The following is a 21377-nucleotide window of genomic DNA, read 5'->3' as shown; positions in this document are numbered from 1 at the left end:
TTATGTAGTAAAAAAGTTTCCGTAGAAATGTTTCTACAAATTAATGGTAGTTTGAATAGAAAGTAAAACTTATTGGGTCTTTACTTGTGAAATTATAAAACATCTCAGAAAAACATTTCATGACTACTGAAATAAGCAATAATTTGAAAACTATAAAATTTAAATACAAATAATTACAATAAAGGAACAAGTATATAAACAAAATAACATTCTTGTTATCCTTCTAAACTGACAAGACAGGCACAAGCTAGTATTTATATGATTTCCATAAATTAATATATTAATTTAGGTGGGTATTTTTTCTTCTATAAACTATATAGTGTACACTACATAGTTTATAATATGATTTTTTGTTGGTTTACTCCAATAGCTTAATCATAATTTGATGAATTTGTTTCTCAACTTATTACCTACATATATATTTTATTATTTTTCATAATAACTTTAAGCTAATTGATTATCTGCCACAATGTTAAAGCCAATATTATATAATACTTGAGTCCAAAACATATGAAACAACTAATCAAGGCTCTCGTCATCATACAATTTCAATAACATCCCAAACATTTGTTTTTGTATTCCCATAAATTTTGTATGACCATTCAATAATTTGAGAAAGTTTAATATAACAGGCCGTTGGGCCCAACAGGAATATTCTCAAGCTGGCCCATCTTTCTGATTAATTATATAATTACATATTAATAATAATTATGAATAAGAAGATAGTAATTATAGAATATTAATATATTACAATATTATTATAATAATAATTTAATATATTAACAATTTAGGATATTAATTATATAATTATATATTAATAATAAGATACTAATTATATAATATGAGGAGGGATCCACTTACAACAACTTGAAAGTTACAACATCTTACAACATCGTTTTTTTTCATTTTCAAAGTCCAAATCGTCGATCCAAACCGTTAGATATTCAATCTATATTAAAACGTGCTTGGAGACCAAATTTTACATTTTTTGGAATTTTTTTGCTATTTATTAAGATGGGTACAAAATCGCTGTTTTTTAATGGTGCAGAATTTTAATAAATACAGCGATTTTGTACCCATCTTAATAAATAGCAAAAAAATTCCAAAAAATGTAAAATTTGGTCTCCAAGCACGTTTTAATATAGATTGAATATCTAACGGTTTGGATCGACGATTTGGACTTTGAAAATGAAAAAAATGATGTTGTAAGATGTTGTAACTTTCAAGTTGTTGTAAGTGGATCCCTCCTCATATAATATTAATATATTAATAATAACTATAAAATATATATTATAATATTATTATAATAATTATTTAATATATTAACAATATAAGATGTTAATTATATAATTATATACTAATAATAATTATTAATAATAATATACTAATTATATACAAATAAAATATTATTATAATTATTCAAGTTAGGCCACGACGTGGAATAAAATTAAACTACCATGTGAGGTGGTTTAATTAATTAGGCCGGCCTAAAGATTAGCTTATGCCATTTTAGTCCTGCTCAATTAATACTTATTTAGTGGAATAACGAGGTCTAAACTCCTTATTCCACCCTTTAGGCCACAACCGAACATGAGGAATAAGATTTGAGATCCGTTAATTAAACACAACACTTCCGTTAATCAAACAGTTAATTATACTCATCGCTGTGCTCCCAATTCTATTCTCTTCAAATAAGTATTCCAAAATTTGCAATTTCAGAGAGCTCTGAATCCTGATTTTTAAATAATTATAGTTTTGAATATACCTAATATAACATTTAAGCTTCAACTCTATCCAAGTTATTATTAGATCTAGGTTGGTCCGTTAGACTTCGCTCCAAAAAAAAAAGTTTATTTCATAATAAATTAAATTTAACCATGATAGTTTTTAGATAAAACCTTACATTAAAATAAATTTTCGACATAAATAAATATTATTTCCAAAACTCCAAAAATATATACAAAAAAGATAACACGATTAATTGTATAGAAAGTTCCTAAAAAAAAAAAAAGATAAACATCATAATCTATAGCATCAAATCAAATACAAATAACAAGCAATAATATAAACCAACAAATATATAGAACCATGCAACAAATTAATTCAAGTACTATCATTGCACTTGTAACATATCTATTCAAGTACAAATTATTTCCTCTAAGTACCCCCTTGTCTAAACCTAACTTAATTTATTTCTAAATGTCCCTTTCATTTTCTCTCTTTAACCAGCCTCAAATTTTGTATAGAATCCAAAGGGTTTTGTCCAAACCTAACTTTATTTTAGAAATTAAGTATATAATTTAACATAATAAGCGAGGTTTCAACATTATTACAGAGGAAACATGCTTTATTTTCCATTGGTCTTCTCCTTGCAGCCTAGATGTGTACCGATACCAACCATGTTCTACAGTGAAGGTTGACTAGATATTGGAAGTTAGGAACAATCAGCTTCGAGCATCTTTATAGCACCCTCCTCTATTTTCCATTCCTCTAAATTATCTACGTAAAGTAGCAATCGTTGCAAGCGACCAAGACCTCCCTGGAACAAATAATTTGTTTTCCATCAACTGCTTCAATTCCTCCATTTGGTTTCAGTACCCTAAGGTTTGGTAACTTCTGAAGTTGGGGCATTGGGTCTTCTTCAAAGCAAAAGTGCTCAAGTGTTAGCTTAAGGAGATAGGGTGGGAATAGCATACAATCAACAACTTCTTTCCTTACCCATGTGCCTCACACCAGGCTGAATGAGTGCAAATGCTTGTGGTTTCTGAAGCCTGAGATGCAATATGGAATTGTTATTTACTTAAGCCTGTCATTTCTAAATGTAGAGAACCCATATGATTTAGGTTGCTTAACAAATTGATCAATGGTTCTTTTGCAACATCTCCAGGCATAACAATTGCCAATTTACAAATATTAGGAAAATTAGGCAGTTGTGTAACCCAGTCTTGTCTAGCTTTCACCTCCTTCAAGGTTAGTAAACTTTGCAATTCTGCTGTTGATGGTGGTCCCTTTGGAATTTCTTCACACCTTAAACAAAAATAGAAGTTGATGTGCCTTAACTATTTGTGTTAGTTTTGTGTTCTAAAAGTCATCTTTTGTTGATTACTTTTAAATGTCAAGTTTATAAATTAGATGTTATATACATTTTGTTCCTTTAGTTTAATGTTTGATTTGGAAGTATTCAAGAAAATGGTTTTCGTCTTGAACCATAGAACTCCAAAATCAATAAACATAAACTCTAAAATGTTTACAATTTTGATAATTAGCATGAAACACTAATTATCACAAGAGGATTGTTGTGTTAGTTAAACTATAACATTATAGTTCTAGAAATATTGATAAAATATTATCATTTAATAACACGAGCGTATGAAATGATTCATACATTGAACATGACGGCCTAAATGAAACATTATATGTATTGTGTTGGTGTCATTAATATTTTTATTGTGTCTACGAATTCTAAGATATGAGACTGTATCTTTTTCACATGGAAAATGTATAACACAATTACTATTAAAAGTTGCTTATTGAAAGTAATCATAAAAGTAGTAGTTCTTTGTACATGGTTTGTGTGGGAGAAAAATATATGTCAATAGTATTATTGCTCCTCATTTATAATGAGTAATGATATTGCTGGGCCTTTGATAAAGTAGAATTATAAATGCCTACAATATAGTTGAAGTGCTGTCAACTATATATTTATAATTTAATCAAGAGAACAAGAAACAACTATATTGCAAAGATGACACTATCCTACTTTGAATATTATTCACAATATCATGAAGCAAGGAATGGACAAAAACAATGTTATTCAAAACATTGCTATAGGATCGTGTTTGGAGACACTACTAGAGTACTCCAAACACCTTTAATTGGAGTGTTGTATTAGGGTTGTAGATGCCCAATTATCTTGCCATATAAGGACACAACTAGAGTGCTCCAAACACATTCAATTAGAGTGTTGTACTAGGGTTGTAGATGCCCTATTATATGGCCATCTGGAGACACTTCTGGAGTGCTCCAAACACCTTCAATGAAAGTATTGTATTAGGGTTGTAAATACCCTATTATATTTCCATCTGGAGACACTACTATAGTGCTCCAAATACCTTCAATTAGAGTGTTGTATTAGGGTTGTAAAAGCCCTATTATCTAGCCATATAGGGACACTTCTAGAGTGCTCCAAACACCTTCAATTGGAGTGTTATATTGGGATTGTAAATGCCCAATTATATTGCCATATAGGGATACTACTAGAGTGCTCAAAACACCTTCAATTGGAGTGTTGTATTAGGGTTGTAAATATCCTATTATCTTGCCATATGGTGACACTACTAGAGTGCTCCAAACACCTTCAATTGGATTGTTGTATTACATTTGTAATGCCGTATTATCTTGCTATATGGGGACACTTCTAAAGTGCTCCAAACACCGTGAATTGGAGTGTTGTATTAGAGTTGTAAATACCCTATTATCTTGCCATATAAAGAAACTACTAGAGTGCTCCAACACCTTCAATTAGAGTTTTGTATTAGGGTTGTAAATGCTCTATTATCTTGCCATATAGGGATACTACTAGAGTGCTCCAAACACCTTCAATTGGAGTGTTGTATTAGGGTTGTAGATGCCCTATTATCAGGCCATCTGTAGACACTACTAGAGTGCTCCAAACACCTTCAATAGGAGTGTTGTATTAGTGACGTAAATTCCCTATTATCTTGTCATCTGGAGACACTACGAGAGTGCACCAAACACCTTCAATTGGAGTATTGTATTAGATTTGTAAATACCCTATTATATTGCCATCTAGAGACACTACTAAAATTCTCCAAACATCTTCAATTGGAGTCTTGTATTAGGGTTGTAAATGCCTTATTATCTAGTCATATGGAGACACTACCAGAGTGCTCCAAACACCTTCAGTTGAAGTGTCTCCAGATGACAAGATATTAGGGTTGTAAATGCCTTATTATCTTGCCATCTGGAGACACTACTACAGTGCTCCAAACCCCTTCAATTGGAGTGTTGTATTAGGGTTGTAGATGACTTATTATCTGGCTATCCGTAGCCACTACTAGATTGCTCGAAACACCTTCAATGGAAGTGTTGTATTAGTAATGTAAATGCCATATTATCTTGTCATCTAGAGACACTACGAGATTGCACCAAACACCTTCAGTTAGAGTGTTGTATTAGGGTTGTAAATGCCATATTATCTTGTCAGCTGGAAATACTACTAGAGTGCTCCAAAGGCTTTCAATTGGAGTGTTGTATTAGGGTTTTAAATGCCATATTATCTTGCCATCTGGAGACGCTACTAGAGTGCTCCAAACACCTTCAATTGGAGTCTTGTATTAGGGTTGTAAATGTCCTATAATCTTGTCATCTGTAGACACTACTAGAGTGCTCCAAACTTTTTCAATTTGAGTGATGTATTAGGGTTGTAAATGCACTATTATCTTGCCATCTTGAGACACTACTTGTGTGCTCCAAACACCTTCAATTGGAGTCTTGTATTAGTGTTGTAAATGCCCTATTAGCTTACCATCTGGAGACACAACAAAAGTGACCCAAACACCTTCAATTGGAGTGTTATATTAGGGTTGTAAATATCCTATTATATTGCCATCTGGAAATACCATTTGCTTGGAGATAGGAAAACGAACACAATAAATAGTAAATGCATTTTAAAATAATTATATTAATAATTCTTGAATAATCTTAGGCTTTTGACTAAACAAAATACCGATCGTTGTACGTCTACCGTTGAACGAAAATTTAAACAGAGTTTTTGAGGCACTAAATGATGTTTTTTTGAAATTATGATACTTCATATATCTAGGGTATTCCCCTGGGTGATATTCAAATCCGTCTCATCCCTCCTTTCGAAAAGTGATCATACGCGCAAATCTGACTTTTATAGCCAAAGTTATGGTTGTTTAAAGTTTTTCTTAAGCTAAACTTTGAAAATTCATAACTAACTGTAGAAAAATCCAAATAAATTGAAATTATGTCAATTCTGTGTATTTTTGAATGCTCTACATGCTGGTGTAATCACTTTTGCAGTTTGGTCCCTGTATCAATCCATACTTGCTGATTTACCAGTAAAGGTCAAATTTAATGTTTTTAGTGCATTGCACTATACCAGTGGTCTTTGCCTAGTGCTTGGCTGTTGAGTTTGAACTTGGTACCATACTAGAGGTCAGTCTAGGGTGCTTGTGCATGGACAGAGGTCTGAAAACGCTAGTGGCGCTATTGCGCCACTATAGCGCGCTATTGAGTGTGGAATTCAGATCCTAAATACCTGAGGTTCAATTATAAAATCTGAACCATTTTTTTAACTTGGCACACGCATCTTGAAACAGACTCTTATATTTTCTTAAGACATTGAATTTATTTCGGTAGAGAATTAATCTGGACTGTCTATATAAATTGCACCTCAGGTCCCATAATACGGATTCTTCGAGTGTGGGACCAAAATGCAAAAGTGATTTGAGTAGCACATGTGACAGTCTGAAATGCCTAATAGGATCCTTTTGCTAAGAATTCAGATCCTAGATACCTGAGGTTCAATTATAAAATCTGAACCGTTTTTTTAACTTGGTATGCATCTTGAAACAGACTCTTATATTTTCTTAAGACATTGAATTTATTTCGGCTGAGAATTAATCTGGATTGTCTATATAAATTGCACTTCAGGTCCCATAAGATACAGATTCTTTGAGTGTGGTGTTCCGGTTTGCTCTTTTATTTTTTTGAGTGGTGATTTGACGAAAGTAAAACGTTGATTTGACAAAAGTTAAAACAATACATGTGAGCTGCAGATTTGATTCCCATGTGTGTATCCTGTATAAATCGTAGTAAAGAGTTACAACATAACTTCATAAATATATCAAATGTCTTATTTTTTTGGTATACACTCTAAACAAGAGAACTTTTTTTTCACAAAATTATTTAAATCAAAATATTAATAGCCACTGTTATCAGGTTCTATAATATTATTGTACATTATGTACTGAAATATTTATAATAATATTATTATTTTACTTCATGTACTATTGTTCGTTATCAAATGTCAGGGCTTAGTGTTTTGGAAAACAAAAGGATCTTGTCTCAACTCTCATGGGTTACGCTCTACAATAAATTCCCACAAATTACGCCTTTGATTGAGTTCGGATTTGGAATTTTCCTACATCTAAGATCATACAAATCAGACGCATTCAAAGAAAAGTTTAGATGTCGCAACACAAAGCTATACATACAATTATGGATGTAGATACAGCTAGAGTGAAAGTATTTTCATAATCATACCCATCAAGAATTGTCCCTATTCATACGTAGGGGCAGACCTAAATGGTTTCGGGTGGGGGAGCTGTTTTTTTCGGATTTTGAGTTTTAGGGGAGATCGGAACGTTCCGATCGACTTTGCATTCCTCGGAAATTTTTTGTCTCCCTCTGAATATTTGATTTGTAATTTGGGTTACATTTAGAGTTAAAATAAAAATAAATTTATTGAATTATGATTAGTAATTAGAATTATAAGTTAAAGAATCAGAAATTACAAGTCTGAATATTAAAAAATATTTATCGAGTATCTAATTAGTTAATGGATTTAAATCCGATTTGATATTTTTTCCCCCCTCCCCCCCCCCCCCCCCCCCACGAAGATCCTGGGTCTGCCCTTGTCTATACTCTATTCATATCCATTAAGAATTGATCTCATATTATCCTATTCTTACTTGTTAAAATTATCGGCTAACAAAACGATACCGGTGAATAACAAATAATACCAATACAATAATTAATTTTATTATATTTTACAAATTAAATATCAAAAATTATTTATTTCACACATGTGTAATTATATTACTAATAAAAAATAAAAATATAAAATCAATGCCAACTAAATTGGTGTTTTTATTAAGTAAGAGAATTGAATAACATGAGTATTTCTTCGAACAAATTCAATTATTTAACAAAGTAACAAAACATGTAAATAAAAGTAATGATTAACATTTTTCTTATAACAAAAAATATATATAAAATAACAGAAGTACATAATTAATTGCTGGTCAATTAAACATTATCATATGAAATATCACACAAATAAATTTATCATTACTAATTACAGTTCAAAAATTATAATATAATTTTATTTTATATAATTACACAGGTAAATTTCTCCAGAGGTCACTAAATTTTGTACTTTGTCACAAATTAGTTACTCAACGTTGATTGGTCTCAATTAAGTCAATCAACTTTTTATTTTTTCTAAAATTTGTCACTCTATAACTTTTCCATCCAAAATGCTAATAAAATATTTTCATTCTGTTAGTATTTTGGACGGAATGTGAATATTCTGCTAGCATTTTTGACAGAAAAGTTATAGAGTGACCAATTTGGAACAAATGAAAAGTTTAGTGACTTGATTGGAACAAATCAAAGTTGAGTAATCAATTTGTGACAAAGTACAAAGTTTAGTGACGTCTAGCTATAGGATAATTGATACGAAATAGCATTTATATGCATGTATTCTTATCCGTTTAGCTAACATAATATTTTTACCTATATATTCATATCCAATAAACTAACAAAAATAACTTTATCAATATTCTCTTTATCGAATATGGTATGGATAGAATAAACGGTTAAAAAGGTATCATTTACATCCCTACACAAAATATATATGTTAACAGAGTTGGTGTGAATTATTGGAAATTTAAAAATTATTGGATTCGAATGTACACTAATTCTAATCAATTACATCTCAATGTACACTTTAATATGGATTCGAATCAATTATTGGAAATTTAAAAATTGAGATAAAAATGTGAGATATAATATAAATACGAAAACCACGTGGCATTTTAATCTACTAATTCTAAATGGGTCAACAACAAATATTCTAATTTGACTTGGGCTGACTTGCGGTTAGAGAATCGAACGGTCTCAACAACTCTTTCTGAAAATGAAATAAATTAATAAAAATTTTATTTAGGAAATCGAATAAACTCAAATCTCAACTAGTTGATAAGAACTAGAGTAACTGCGTGAGAGACCGAGGGAATAAGAACTAGAGTAGCACCATTCGGCCTTGGGGGAAACACAAATAATTAAGAAGTTGCAAGTCCGAACAAATTTTTCATTTAGTCTAGCATCTCTACTACAGTAACTGCACTAAACATTTCTTCTTCTTTTTAGGGAAATGAGACAAAAAGAAATTTAGTAAATATACAACCAATAGAATGTGTTGTGCATACCTCTCATTTAATCATATATATATTTTTATTAAGCTTGATTTAGCAAGATGTTAAAAATAGTAGGCTATATTTGACAGTGTATATTAAAGAAGAAGAATTTATTATTTAGTATAAAGTATGTTAGGAGGTATCATTTATAGGGTTCTGTCTCTATGTAATATATCTCATTTATACTCTATGTAATAATGAAGTTCAAAAATATAATTACATTTTCTCATAAAATTATGTTTCTTGTTTCTCTCTAGTTTCTCCTTCCGAAAAACCTTAGAGAATGAATTAAGATAGAGTCTAAGGAGACTTAATTTGTAGATAGAATCAAAGGAGACATAATTGAGAGATATAAATGACTTAAGATCCGGACATATAGATCAAAGGTGATCTTGATTCTCACTTAGAAATCAATGTTTGAAATAATTAAACGACTACGGGAGCTAAATGACACTTAGGGTCTGTTCGGCCCACTAATGGGAATGGGCATAGGCATAATGCATATTTATATTTTGATTTGTTTATAATTAATAATGCGATTGCATATTTGTGAAATGAATGAGTTTTGATAGTCTATTTGTAAAAAGTAATAAAAATAACTATTATATTAGTATAATTGGTTATTAATCTGCTACAGTTTTGTTATCCGATAATCTTAATAGGTAAGAGTAGGATAAAGTAAGACTAATTCTTAATGAATAACGATAGGATATTAGTAAGGTTAATTCTTAATGGGTATGGATATGAAACTACTTCTATCTGAATCATATCATACCCATTGACACTCCTAAGTTGACCTATCTTAATTTTTGGATACAATAGAGTGAGTTTAAGCAAATGGAATTAATTTTACACTATTTATATCATTTTACTCCAAGCTATATAAATAAATAAAATACAAGTATAATTTTTTTGAAAAATAATCTAACACGATTCCTTTGAAGTGGCGGAAGTTTCTCCCTATAAGGAAAGTTAGTTGAAAGTAATCAAAATTTTAGAATTTGGAGTTTAATAAGATAGCAATAAGTATCATATTGAGATCTGTAGAGTAGCACGATCGAGGCTTTGACCTCGTGAACCGAACGATTGTAAATAAAATATAACAAAAGATACCACAAAAGAAGGATGCGAATTAAAACTCAACCACGAAATTATTCCCTCGACCCGAAGAATAGATTAGATAATTAATTGCTAGTATAAACTATTCCAATAGCACAAAGCAAGGCATCATAATAACGAATTCAAACGTTAAAAACGATCTACAGAGTATATATATATATATATGGTATTTCTTATTTTACTTGTGTATATATATATGGTGGACTAAACTTTACTTTTTTTGAAAAAAAAAATACAACAATAAAATCTATCGAACTGGTTTCGAACGACAGATTAGTTGTAGCTTCATGCATTAGATGCATGTGTCTGATCGTGTGGAGAACCCGTTGGTAGCCACCTCAAAAAAGAAAACGATCTACTTCACAAGTGATATCTGTATTTGCAAAATTTTCAAATATTTGATTTCATTTAGTACAAATCAAACGGTAAAATAAATGCTAAAAAATGAATGCATTAAAATAACTCATAAAATTTCATTTTATTTTTACTGCTTGACTTTGTACTAAATTAATTTGAAATTTTGCTTATAAATGCATCACTTGTGAAGTAGCCAAACAGCTTCTACAGCTAACGAAGTCAGCGTCTGAATTTTGATCCGAGAGCCTGGTTGTTGTGGGACGTGCTTATCCATTAAGGTGAGACCCACAAACATTTCCCCTCTGTGAAATATAAGAGCATCTACATCCGTGAAACTCTTGGAGTTTCTAAATAACTGTTAACTAATTTTTAGAAATTTTGTCTCTGAAAGTTTCTAAACCCCCACATCCCTGAAACTAAAATTAGAGTTTCTTAATTGTCACATCAGCAAATAAATTAAAAGAGAGAAGAATTTCTGCGAATTATTTGGCCACGTCAAAGTTTATAAACGGTTTCTTATTAAGAAACTTTGGAACAAAGTTGCTAAATAAGAAATCCATCTGCATCCCTGAAACTGGTTTAAAAACTGCCACATCAGATTAGAAACTCCAAGAGTTTCAGGAATGTAGATGCTCTAAGTAGATACAATAAGTGGGATCCATGTAGTCAGTTAATATGAGCAATGCAGTAAATTTTTAGTTAGCTAATATAATATGTTGTTAATATTTATTTTGTATTTTTTTTCTATCCTGGAAAGTTTACGGTGACTGCTGCACGAATGCATATTCTCTGTATTAACTCAAAAAGAAGCCTTTTGAGTTAATGTATCGGAACTGTCTGATTGGCTTTAAGATTCATACCAATTAGAACCGCACTAATATTAAAAACCCTCTATATTATAGGTAAGAGATGGATCTCCGTTTACAATCAGACGGCCGAAATGTATTAACTAAAAAAAACTCTTTTGAGTTGATGCAGAGGATGTGTACTCCTGCTGGACATGCATCAGAAAATGAGACTAAGGGCTGATTTTTTATCAATAATATAAAAATAATTCAGAAATCAAAGCATAACACTAGATTTTTAAAATTCCACTTCATAACAAACAGCTTACAGCTAGCAAAGTCGAGGGTTGAATTTTCATCCGAGTGCCTGCCTGAGTTGTGGCACGTGAATAACGTGTGATCTCTTCGTTTTGTGTGTCAGCAGAGGGACTGACAATCTCGATTTTCTAGCCGTAGGTCTGCTACCAAAAATTTCCCACAAAATAAAAGGGAATTTCATGTATATATACCCCTAAAAAAACCTAAAATTAAGTATTTCTGCTTTAATCTTTAAAATTAAGTTTTTTCTCCTCTAAACTTTTAAAACTCACAAATTAACTTATTTTATTATATTTTATATTAAAATTCACATTAAATTTATAAAATACTCATTTTATCATTTATTAGAAAATGTCATTTTACTCTCGGTTTTATAAGATATCCATTATATATATCCTTTACCATTCATAAAATGTCATTTTGCTCTCGAAAATCAAATACCCATCATACCATTTATCTTATATAAAATACATATTTTACCCTCGAAACTGATCGAAATGTAAGACCAGGATTTTTTTTAAACAAGTTAATTTTTTTTTATGCTTATAGTGCAAGATAAAATAGACATTTTATAAATAAAAATGGATTTTAATATAAAAGCCAATAAGATGATGAGTAAATTTGTGAGTTTTGAAAATTTAGAAAAGAAAATATGTAAATCCAAAGTCTAGTGGAATTATTTTTTTGTTAGAGGTATATGAAATCCACCCCCCCCCAAAAAAGATATCTCGATTGTCATGCGATCGATGTCAGCCACTCAATATTGTTAGCAGTATGAGTCAAACAGAAAAGCTGTTTGACCCTTTATAAAATGAGATTTTTGAGAATCTAAATCTGTTTTATATCGCTGGCAAAGTGGCACTGTTATAAAGTGATATATTTGATATATTGAGAATCTGATATTATATTTTGATTTGTGAATTATTTTTCTTTTTATGATATAGATAAAAAAAATCGGACCAAAAGGTTCAAAAGTAAGGTGTCAGGCATTATATCAATCACTTCTTCTTTTTTATATTAAATCTCCCTAAATATTCTGGGAGAATCTCATGTACAAAACTGTCAAAATTTAATATTTTTTCTTCTCAAATTCAAAATATTATATTTCTGCCTATAAATTTTAAAAACTCGCAAATTTATTCAATATATTATTATTTCTAGTAAAATTTATTTTAAATTTACAAAGTTACCATTTATTACATTATTAAAAAAATAAAATAAGTAGTATGTGTAAGAAAAAAGTTTGGTCTGCTAATTGATCAGTTTCTTATGTCAAATAATTCATATCACATATACATGGTGGCAATTAGACATACACTTGTGTACATATCACTGTAAGAAATAAATCATTTGTCCTTAAAATGTTACATATATTTTTTTGAATAAAGGGTGAAATAAATACTTCATCAGTATTTTTTTTGAATGTTACTGGATTTAAATGTTAACTAATGATTTCATTGATTTAAAATATATATTTACAATGAGTCAATTGACTCTAATTTCTAAATCTAAACTCTTTTACAACGAGTCGAATATTAATTAATAATTTCGTAAATGTACTACTATCATTTAATTCTACCTATTTATACTCTTAAACACTATATGTAATACCTAAGTTTCCATTCCTCTCCACGATCGGATCCTCTTTTGTCCGATAATTGTCATACTCAGATTGTTGGATCTACTCATCTTCATGCTCCAATGGCTGAATCTACTCACCGTCTCTCTTGTGGCATGCGGTTCATGGAATCAGGGGCGGAACTAGAAAATATTGGAAGGGTTGGCTAAAAATTAAAATGTACAATTGTGGTAAGTGAGGTTTGAACCCAAAACATCTCAATCATAAAATAGAGTTTTAACCACAAGCCTGCAACTAAATATATATCATTTATTGAGAATAGCTTGACTATATAAAAAGTTAAAAATAGATAAAATTTAATTAAATTTGTATAGTCACTAGTGGAGAAACTGGAATTAGGATCAGCCTATCTGGATTGGTTATTATCAAATACCAATACTAAAAACTATCAGGATCGGTTCTTTATATTAACCGATCCTAATGTATGCACTATTAGGATCGGTTCTTTATAATAACCAACCCTAATAGTATTAGGATCGGTTATTATAAAGAACCGATCCTAATAGTGCATACATTAGGATCGGTTTTCTAAAATAACCGATCCTAATAGTATTAGGATCGGTTTTTTTGAATTAACCGATTCTAATACTATTAGGATTGGTTGTTATAAAGAGCCGATCCTAATAGTGCATACATTAGGATCGATTTTTTCAAATTAATCGATCTTAAAACTATATTTGGCGCTAGTAGGGTTGATCTTTTTCATTTGGGGCTACTAAATTTCAACTTAGCCAAATTTTTTATTTCACGTCTCTCTCTCTGTCTCTGTCTTTCCCTTTCAAAGCCTCAGACCTTCGTGTCTCTCTCTCTATCTCCGTCTCTCCCTCTCAAAGCCGCTCTCTCTCTCTCGCGCCTCCAGCTCTCCCTCTCCAGAGGGTCTCAACACTCCCCACCGCCTCAACTGGATTTAGGGTTTCTCTCCGACCACTTCCCACCGCCTCAGACCCTCTCAGCACCGACTTCGTGAGCCGAATCAAACGCAGGATCACTAGCAGTTTGATGATGCCTTTTCTTTTCTATATTTCTTTTTTTATTTTTGTTTAAAGTTTTTACATGCATTTTTGTTCTTGCAATTGCAGCAAATGGTAGATGGTTCAGTAAATATGAAATATTCTGGTAAATCATAGATCAGTTCGGAGTGTACACTGTAAGTATTTTATTTGATTTTTAAGTATATCCTTATTAGTTTCTCTCAGTTTTAGGTTTAATTCTTGTTGTAGATTTGGTTGATTGTCTGTGCTTGTGTCTGAATTAGTCTTGTTTCATAATTAGCCTCAACTAATTGTAACTTACAATAGTACTATACACACCAATTAAATATACGCTCTCCATTAAAGTGCTATGCAATTGTTTTGGTTGCTAATATAGCTTCTCTGTTGCTTATGAATCTAATCTGATCTAATCTCCTTAATAGGTATCCTTATGTGACTGACACATCGGTTATTGCAATGAAATACAAAAATGGTGTTATCATGGCATCTGACACAGCTGGTTAAAAATGGACACATAAGTATCTCGGCACGGTAATTAATAAACTTTAAATGATGTAAAACAATTTAGAATGTGATAATTTGTAATAATTTAGGAGTTTAATTCTATAATGTGGTGTAAACTTTGCATGAAAATGATATTTTGGTAATAATTTAGGATGTGTATGACATTTGATGATTGATTCTTATTATGCAAAAAATAATATTTTAGGATGCTGGTATGTAATATTAATTTTTTTTGGATTTAAATAGACTATCAATATATAAATTCAACAATGTATTATATCTGGATTTACAAAATATTGGTTCTGCAAAAGCAAAAAAGAAAAGAAAAAAAGAATCAAGATCGGTTATTTGAAATCAAATAACCGATCCTAATAGTACCATTAGGATCGGTTATTACAAACAACTGATCCTAATAGTTAGACATTAGTATCGGTTATTTCAAATAACCGATCGTAATAGTTGGTCATTAGGATCGGTTATTTTTAACAACTGATTCTAATGGTACTATTATGATCGGTTATTACAAATAACCGATCATAATTGAAACTTTTCGTATTAGTATCGGCCGGATCAAGATCGGTTAAATTCCGATACTAATTTCAGTTTTTCCACTAGTGAGTATAATTAAAATATTAGAATCATAGGGGTGCCTTAGCTAAAAGTGCGTAGCTAAGTCCTAGATCCGCCCGTGCATGGAATGGACAGCGAATCAGTGACTACCAAGGAAATGAGATCGTCGGTTGTTGCCAGAATCACAAGCCGTCGATATCCATGCTTCTACCCACTTAACTCCTTTAAATCACTTAAAACGGCTTCTCCACATTTTTTCGTTCTTCTTCACCTACCTAGCCATGTTCATTATTGAGAAGACAGATATGGGCCTAACTAAGAAGTGACGAATCTTGAGTTACAAAGCATAATTGCTAATCTTTTGAAAAATACATTGTCCCAAAGTTTTTAACACAATAATCTTTTATTTTTATTTTTCAAATCTAGGCAGAGACTAACACAAGAATCGTGGGCACTAATAAAAGAATAACAACCAACTTGAAACAAATGAAAATTTGAAGACAATTGGTTCTACAGAAAAGCTCAGAAATCAAAACTCATAGTTTTACTATATAATAATACTCCCTTTCATTTATGCTTAAACTGGACTTGACTCTGAAGGCACTAGAAATATTTTACTTCCTGCAACTTAACAATAAGAATTTCAATTATCGAAAATCTAATTAAAATTGTACACATTTTTTCTACACAAAATAAACAATCAACCCCTCAACCAATCATGTTTACTTCAAAAATGGAGAACAGGCAGGGCTCTCCTACCCACTCCAAACTCATTCCAACATCATAGCAAAGTCAGAGAGAAGGAGAAAGAGAAAGAGAAGAAGAGAAAGACGATTTTGAACGATTTTTTGAACGACTACAAGTAATTTTTTTTAAATTACTTTAAATTATTTTGTAATTACTCATTAATTACTTTTAATTACCCTCTAATTACTTTTAATTACCCTCTAATTATGCTTTGATTAGTCTTTAATTAGTCTTTAATTAGCTTTTAATTACTTTTTAAATTGTTGTGACTTATTATTTAGAATCAACCGATTATTATGTAATCGTTATTTAATTTCGTTTTAAATATAGTTGTCAAGGAAAATTAATTCCACCAAGAACAATATGAGGATTAGTTTTGCTAGGTGTCACCATGAATTTGCACCTAGAATGTCATCGATGTCTTCTTTTATTTGTAGGAAATTAATTCCTTCATGATTTTGACCATATCATATATCAAAATTCATGGTTTCGCATGTAGAATATTACCATAAAAATATACCATACCCAATTTATCTTGGAGAGCTTATACATGATTTTGACATTTTCCAAGCATATTTAACATTAAAAATTGCTAACTTTTCAAATTTAATTTAATAGCAACTTTTTAGGGTACAACAACCTCAGAATTGGAAGGGTTTTAAACGAATAATTGAGAAATAAGTTAATAAATAGGTTCTGAGAGATAAAGGAGCAGGAAGAGAACTGGAGAGTGTTATTGTTGGAAAAAGAAATTCTATTTCATGCTTGGCACTGATAGTGAGAGGAGAGGGTGGGAGAGAGGCTTGGCGATTAAGGGTTCAGCGAGAGGAGAAGGCGGGAGAGATGTCAGGAGGGGAGGAGGGAGGAGGTACAAGCAGACATAGATTTCGTTAGGGAAAGGGGGCTGATTCAGAGAAAGTATTGTATTTCTGAATTCAATATTTAAAATAATTAAATAAAGAGATAAATAGATAAAAGAGGATAGAAAAAATAATATAAAGTTTTGATGAGGATATTGAATATTATGTTCTTTTATTGGAGATATTGACTATTTTGAGATTTTATGTGGGCACACTATAAATTTTCCCCTTTTTAAATGTAGCTAACACTTTTTCTCAAGGTGATCTTAAATTAAATTTTAGTGAGCATAACTTTTAAACCTATAAAATTGACATCAAACTATGTGTCGAAATTATGGAAACTGATATATTTTGCATAAAATCGATTGGTAAAAGAAGATATAAATTATTTTATAAATTCACCGAGGAACATGTACATTAGATCTTATCTTTTTTTGAAGGTCGTACATTAGATCTTATTTCATTTATATTTTGAGCATTTATTAATCTTCTCTCTTTGTGAGCTGAACAGGTAAACCACCCTTCATTTTGAGAGTAAAAGAGAGATTATGCTCAATCACCCCCCCTCCTAAAGGCCTTATCTGAAACCTTTCGAGCACACATGCTGCAATTGATTTCATCTGTATGTAGGCCATTTCCTTCCCCAAGCACATTCTTGGCCCGGCATGGAAAATGGGATACCTACAATGAATGCCCTTGCTTTAGTCTATTTTCAATTCATGCTAATGATTTTTTTTTCTTTTTAAGTAAAGATTAGATGTTAAGCTATCTAATATTGTCTAAGATCCATAAGAAATTATTTATCTAGATTTTGAATCGGCAACCTCCTATACGAAAAGCAAATGTACTTGAATCTTCAAATGAAAATGTACTGGACCAAATTTTATATTTTTGTATTTTTTATTTTTTAGATAGATAGTCTGGATCATCTGAAAGTACCAATTTTCTACGAATCTAAAAAATAGTGAAAAAAAATAGTAAAACGTAAAATTTGATCACTACATATCATTTCTATATCAAGATCAAGTTGAGTATCAACTATTTATAATTTGAAAATAAAGATATGGATCCATAGAACAGACTGATCTGCGCATTTCAAAGTATCATGGCCTCACTCTTTGTATTAATATTTATTTGTTTATTGATTGAGTTAATACATTACCTGAACGGACTCTCAGGTTTAAAAACCCCATTTTCATCAAGCCACCTTTCTGGCCTGAACTCCGTGCAGTCCTTGCCCCAAATATCCTCCAACCTACCCATGGCATATGCATTATAAGTAACAACCCATCCTTTCCCAACAAAAGTTCCATCTGGCATCAAATCATCCTCTTTGCATGATACTGTATTCAAAGGTACCACTGGATAGAGCCTCATAGACTCTGTGATTGCCGCATGTAGGTAGTTCAACTCTCTCAGGTCGTCAAAACTAAATGTCTCAGTCATGATTCTACTTGAAATGCGCACAAATTTTATCTCGTCTATAATTTTCCTCTCAATTTCTGGCCTTGTCGCTACCTTAAATTTATGTACAAAATGAAAAACAAAAAAAAATTTAGTAACATGAATAAATTACCTAGTAATGTACTTGTCAAGTTTTGCCACTAAAATTAGAACTTGTTTATCTGAATAGAGCAACAAACAAAAGTACCAGCCAAAAGAACCATGTAAGAGCCGTAGAAGTAGTCACGCGTCCGGCAAGGAGAAAGTTGGTTACAACATCTCGAAGAACAATCTCATTTTGATTCTTATTGGATGCGAAACGGGAAAGCATATCTTCTCTACCATCCAATTTCTTTCCCTCCAGCATACGTGAATGAATGATCTTCATCGTGTGCCCATGGACAATGGATAATGTTTTCTTCAGACGGTTCTCGGTGCCAATGTTGAGGAACTTCTTGATCTTCCATAAATGTTCAAATGGTACTAAATGACGGACTACTGATAGTTCCTGTATAAAATTTGTAGGTGTTAGTCCAAGACACACGAAATAAATATTCCAAGGGGTTCATATTGGTATCAGTATATAAATGATTCAATATTCAAGGTACCATGCATTTCATATATAATATAACTGTTGGTGGGGTTGATCCGATGGGCATTGGACCAAATTCAATCCAATACCTAATCGAAGTAGTCCGATCAGCATCAAGATTCGTGTGCAATTCTTTTGCATGAATCTTGAAGTTGTTAGCACGAATCTTGATGTAAAATCAGATGGCTCCTACCGGGCATCGGACCACCCTCCTTTCTGTTTTATATAGGTACTTGCAGGTATTTCCTTATTGGATTCATGAATTGGCTCTCATGTAATTATAACCATGAAGTAACTGATATACTTTATTGTTGCCTATCCAATTCCTAATACTTAAGAATTAACACTGTTTCCTCAATTTGACTTGCGAGTATGGTATATTAGTTATAACTTATATATATACCATTGCATCAGATAAAGCAGCCATAAACTGCTTTGATGAACTAGTGCCACTGAACCATTCTTCGGTGAGGCACGCTGGGTCCTCCCCAATGACCACCCTACAAATGTTGTCAAATGCAAATCTTTCGAGCACATCCTGCATCTCGATCCTAACCCCTTTCTCTGCAGCCTGGTTCAAAATTGGCAGAAGGCGGTTTGAAATCTCAAAATGAACCGTCTCAACCACAAAGTTGCGCATCGACCCTTTACTGAACTCCAAACTGGCAGTCTTTCTCTGCCACTTCCAGTCGTCGCCATCTGAGTTGATAATACCATGACCGAGAAAATCCTCCATCATCAAGATCGATCTCTCAGGTTTCGGGTAGTTTATTGAGTTTAGCTTGAGCATGTGCTCTAGATTTGCCAGGTTAGCAGTAAAGATGCCATTGGTCGTACCGATGCTGGAGAATCCAACAGTATGAGTTTGGCTTTGTAATAGGATCTCCGTCACCCAGTCAAGGAATCGGTGGCTGTTTCGGATGAAGTGCGGAAGGTGGCCGATAACTGGGTAGGATTTGATGCCATGGATGGAGGGTTTCTTGGTGGATCGCCGATTTTTGGAGTAGAGGTAGAGGAGAAACGAAAAGAGAAGACTTAGGAACAGTGATTGTACTGTGATTGGGAGGTTCATATTTTTGTTTCAACTACTCTTTGCTGGGGAAATGGTCATTCTTTTGGGGTATATATAATCAAATTTGTCTAGAACTATATAATAAGTGAGGTACATTTAATGATACTGATGCAATTCCCAGATAATTTTAAATATGAATAAATTATTAACTGACAGTAACTATATATAGGGTTAAAGCCTCAAGGCTTATTAGGTCTTTTTTTTTTTTGAAATCCAGGTGTACAAATAAAATAGATGTGTTTACAACTTCAAAAATCTAAAAATTAAAAACCTCCCTTTCTCTCAGAAGTTTATAACTGAACCTCGACAACATTTCAACCACATTGAAGTCTCCTTCTTAATATCCCGCGCGAACATATTACATCGGTCTTAATATCAATACTAACTATATATAAACGAGCTCTTATCACTTCGGACTTATTAAGAGTTTTATATATTTTGTTTAATAACTTCCATAAAAATTAGGGTAAGGTAAGTGATTTCGTAACGGGTACGTGATTTCGGGTTGCTTCAATTATTATTTCTGTCATTTTATAGTTAATGCGTTTTGTACGTACAAGAAAGTAAAATATATTAAATCAGCATTTGATTAAATTAACTATGTGCTTAGTGTCCGAGCAATAGATTTTATTTTAATTACCCCCGCGTAGTGGAAACAGAAAAATGTTAAGATTGGACTTTGGAGGGGTATTTTCATAAAAGAATTAAAAAAAAACTATTATCTGAAAGTGGCAATAAATGTAGGAATAAGTGTGGTAAATAACGGTATGTGTTCATCGAATGGACAGGGTATTGAAAGCGATTAATTAAAATACGTTCGATTGATCGGAATTAAGTGGACGATTAATTATTTTCATTAAAATTATTTGTATATATTCATAATTTATTAAAAATGATTTATTTAACTTATCAAACTTATTAAATAAATTTGACTTATCTTAATTCTATTATATAACATAAGACTACGTACGCTTATTTCTTCTCAACAACAAATACACACTTTATATATGCAAGTAGCACATTTATTTAATGAAAAACTAAATTCGAGAATTACGTTTTTTCAAATAATAATAACATATTATTTGAAAGAGAATAAACATTCAAACATAAAATCACTAAATTTGGTTT

General features: G+C 31.5%; 1 protein-coding gene across 1 annotated transcript; it reads right to left on the bottom strand.

The window, feature by feature from the left end:
* Positions 1-17593: 17593 nt before the first annotated feature.
* On the bottom strand, positions 17594-20271 carry LOC144545129 (cytochrome P450 CYP94D108-like). The gene is made up of 4 exons (XM_078293712.1): positions 19581-20271; positions 18794-19093; positions 18305-18660; positions 17594-17823 (listed from the first exon to the last, which is right to left on the bottom strand). Exons 1-4 carry the CDS (start codon positions 20247-20249, stop codon positions 17625-17627), a joined length of 1524 nt encoding a protein of 507 aa, XP_078149838.1. The 5' UTR covers positions 20250-20271; the 3' UTR covers positions 17594-17624.
* Positions 20272-21377: the final 1106 nt, after the last annotated feature.

This window comes from Carex rostrata, chromosome 27 (genome assembly GCF_964058835.1).
Source record: "Carex rostrata chromosome 27, lpCarRost1.2, whole genome shotgun sequence".
NCBI lineage: Eukaryota > Viridiplantae > Streptophyta > Magnoliopsida > Poales > Cyperaceae > Carex > Carex rostrata.
The sequence above is the reverse complement of the archived record's forward strand: the minus strand, read 5'-3'. Positions and strand labels throughout refer to the sequence as shown.

Bases quoted from the DNA above. Each gene is read 5' to 3' on its own strand.
- LOC144545129 (XM_078293712.1), bottom strand. From the start codon at position 20,249: ATGAACCTCCCAATCACAGTACAATCACTGTTCCTAAGTCTTCTCTTT. The intron at 19,094-19,580 runs GTATATATATAA...AATTTTATACAG, and splicing joins CTGCTTTATCTGATGCAATG to GAACTATCAGTAGTCCGTCA. The intron at 17,824-18,304 runs GTAATGTATTAA...CATTCATTGTAG, and splicing joins AAACCTGAGAGTCCGTTCAG to GTATCCCATTTTCCATGCCG.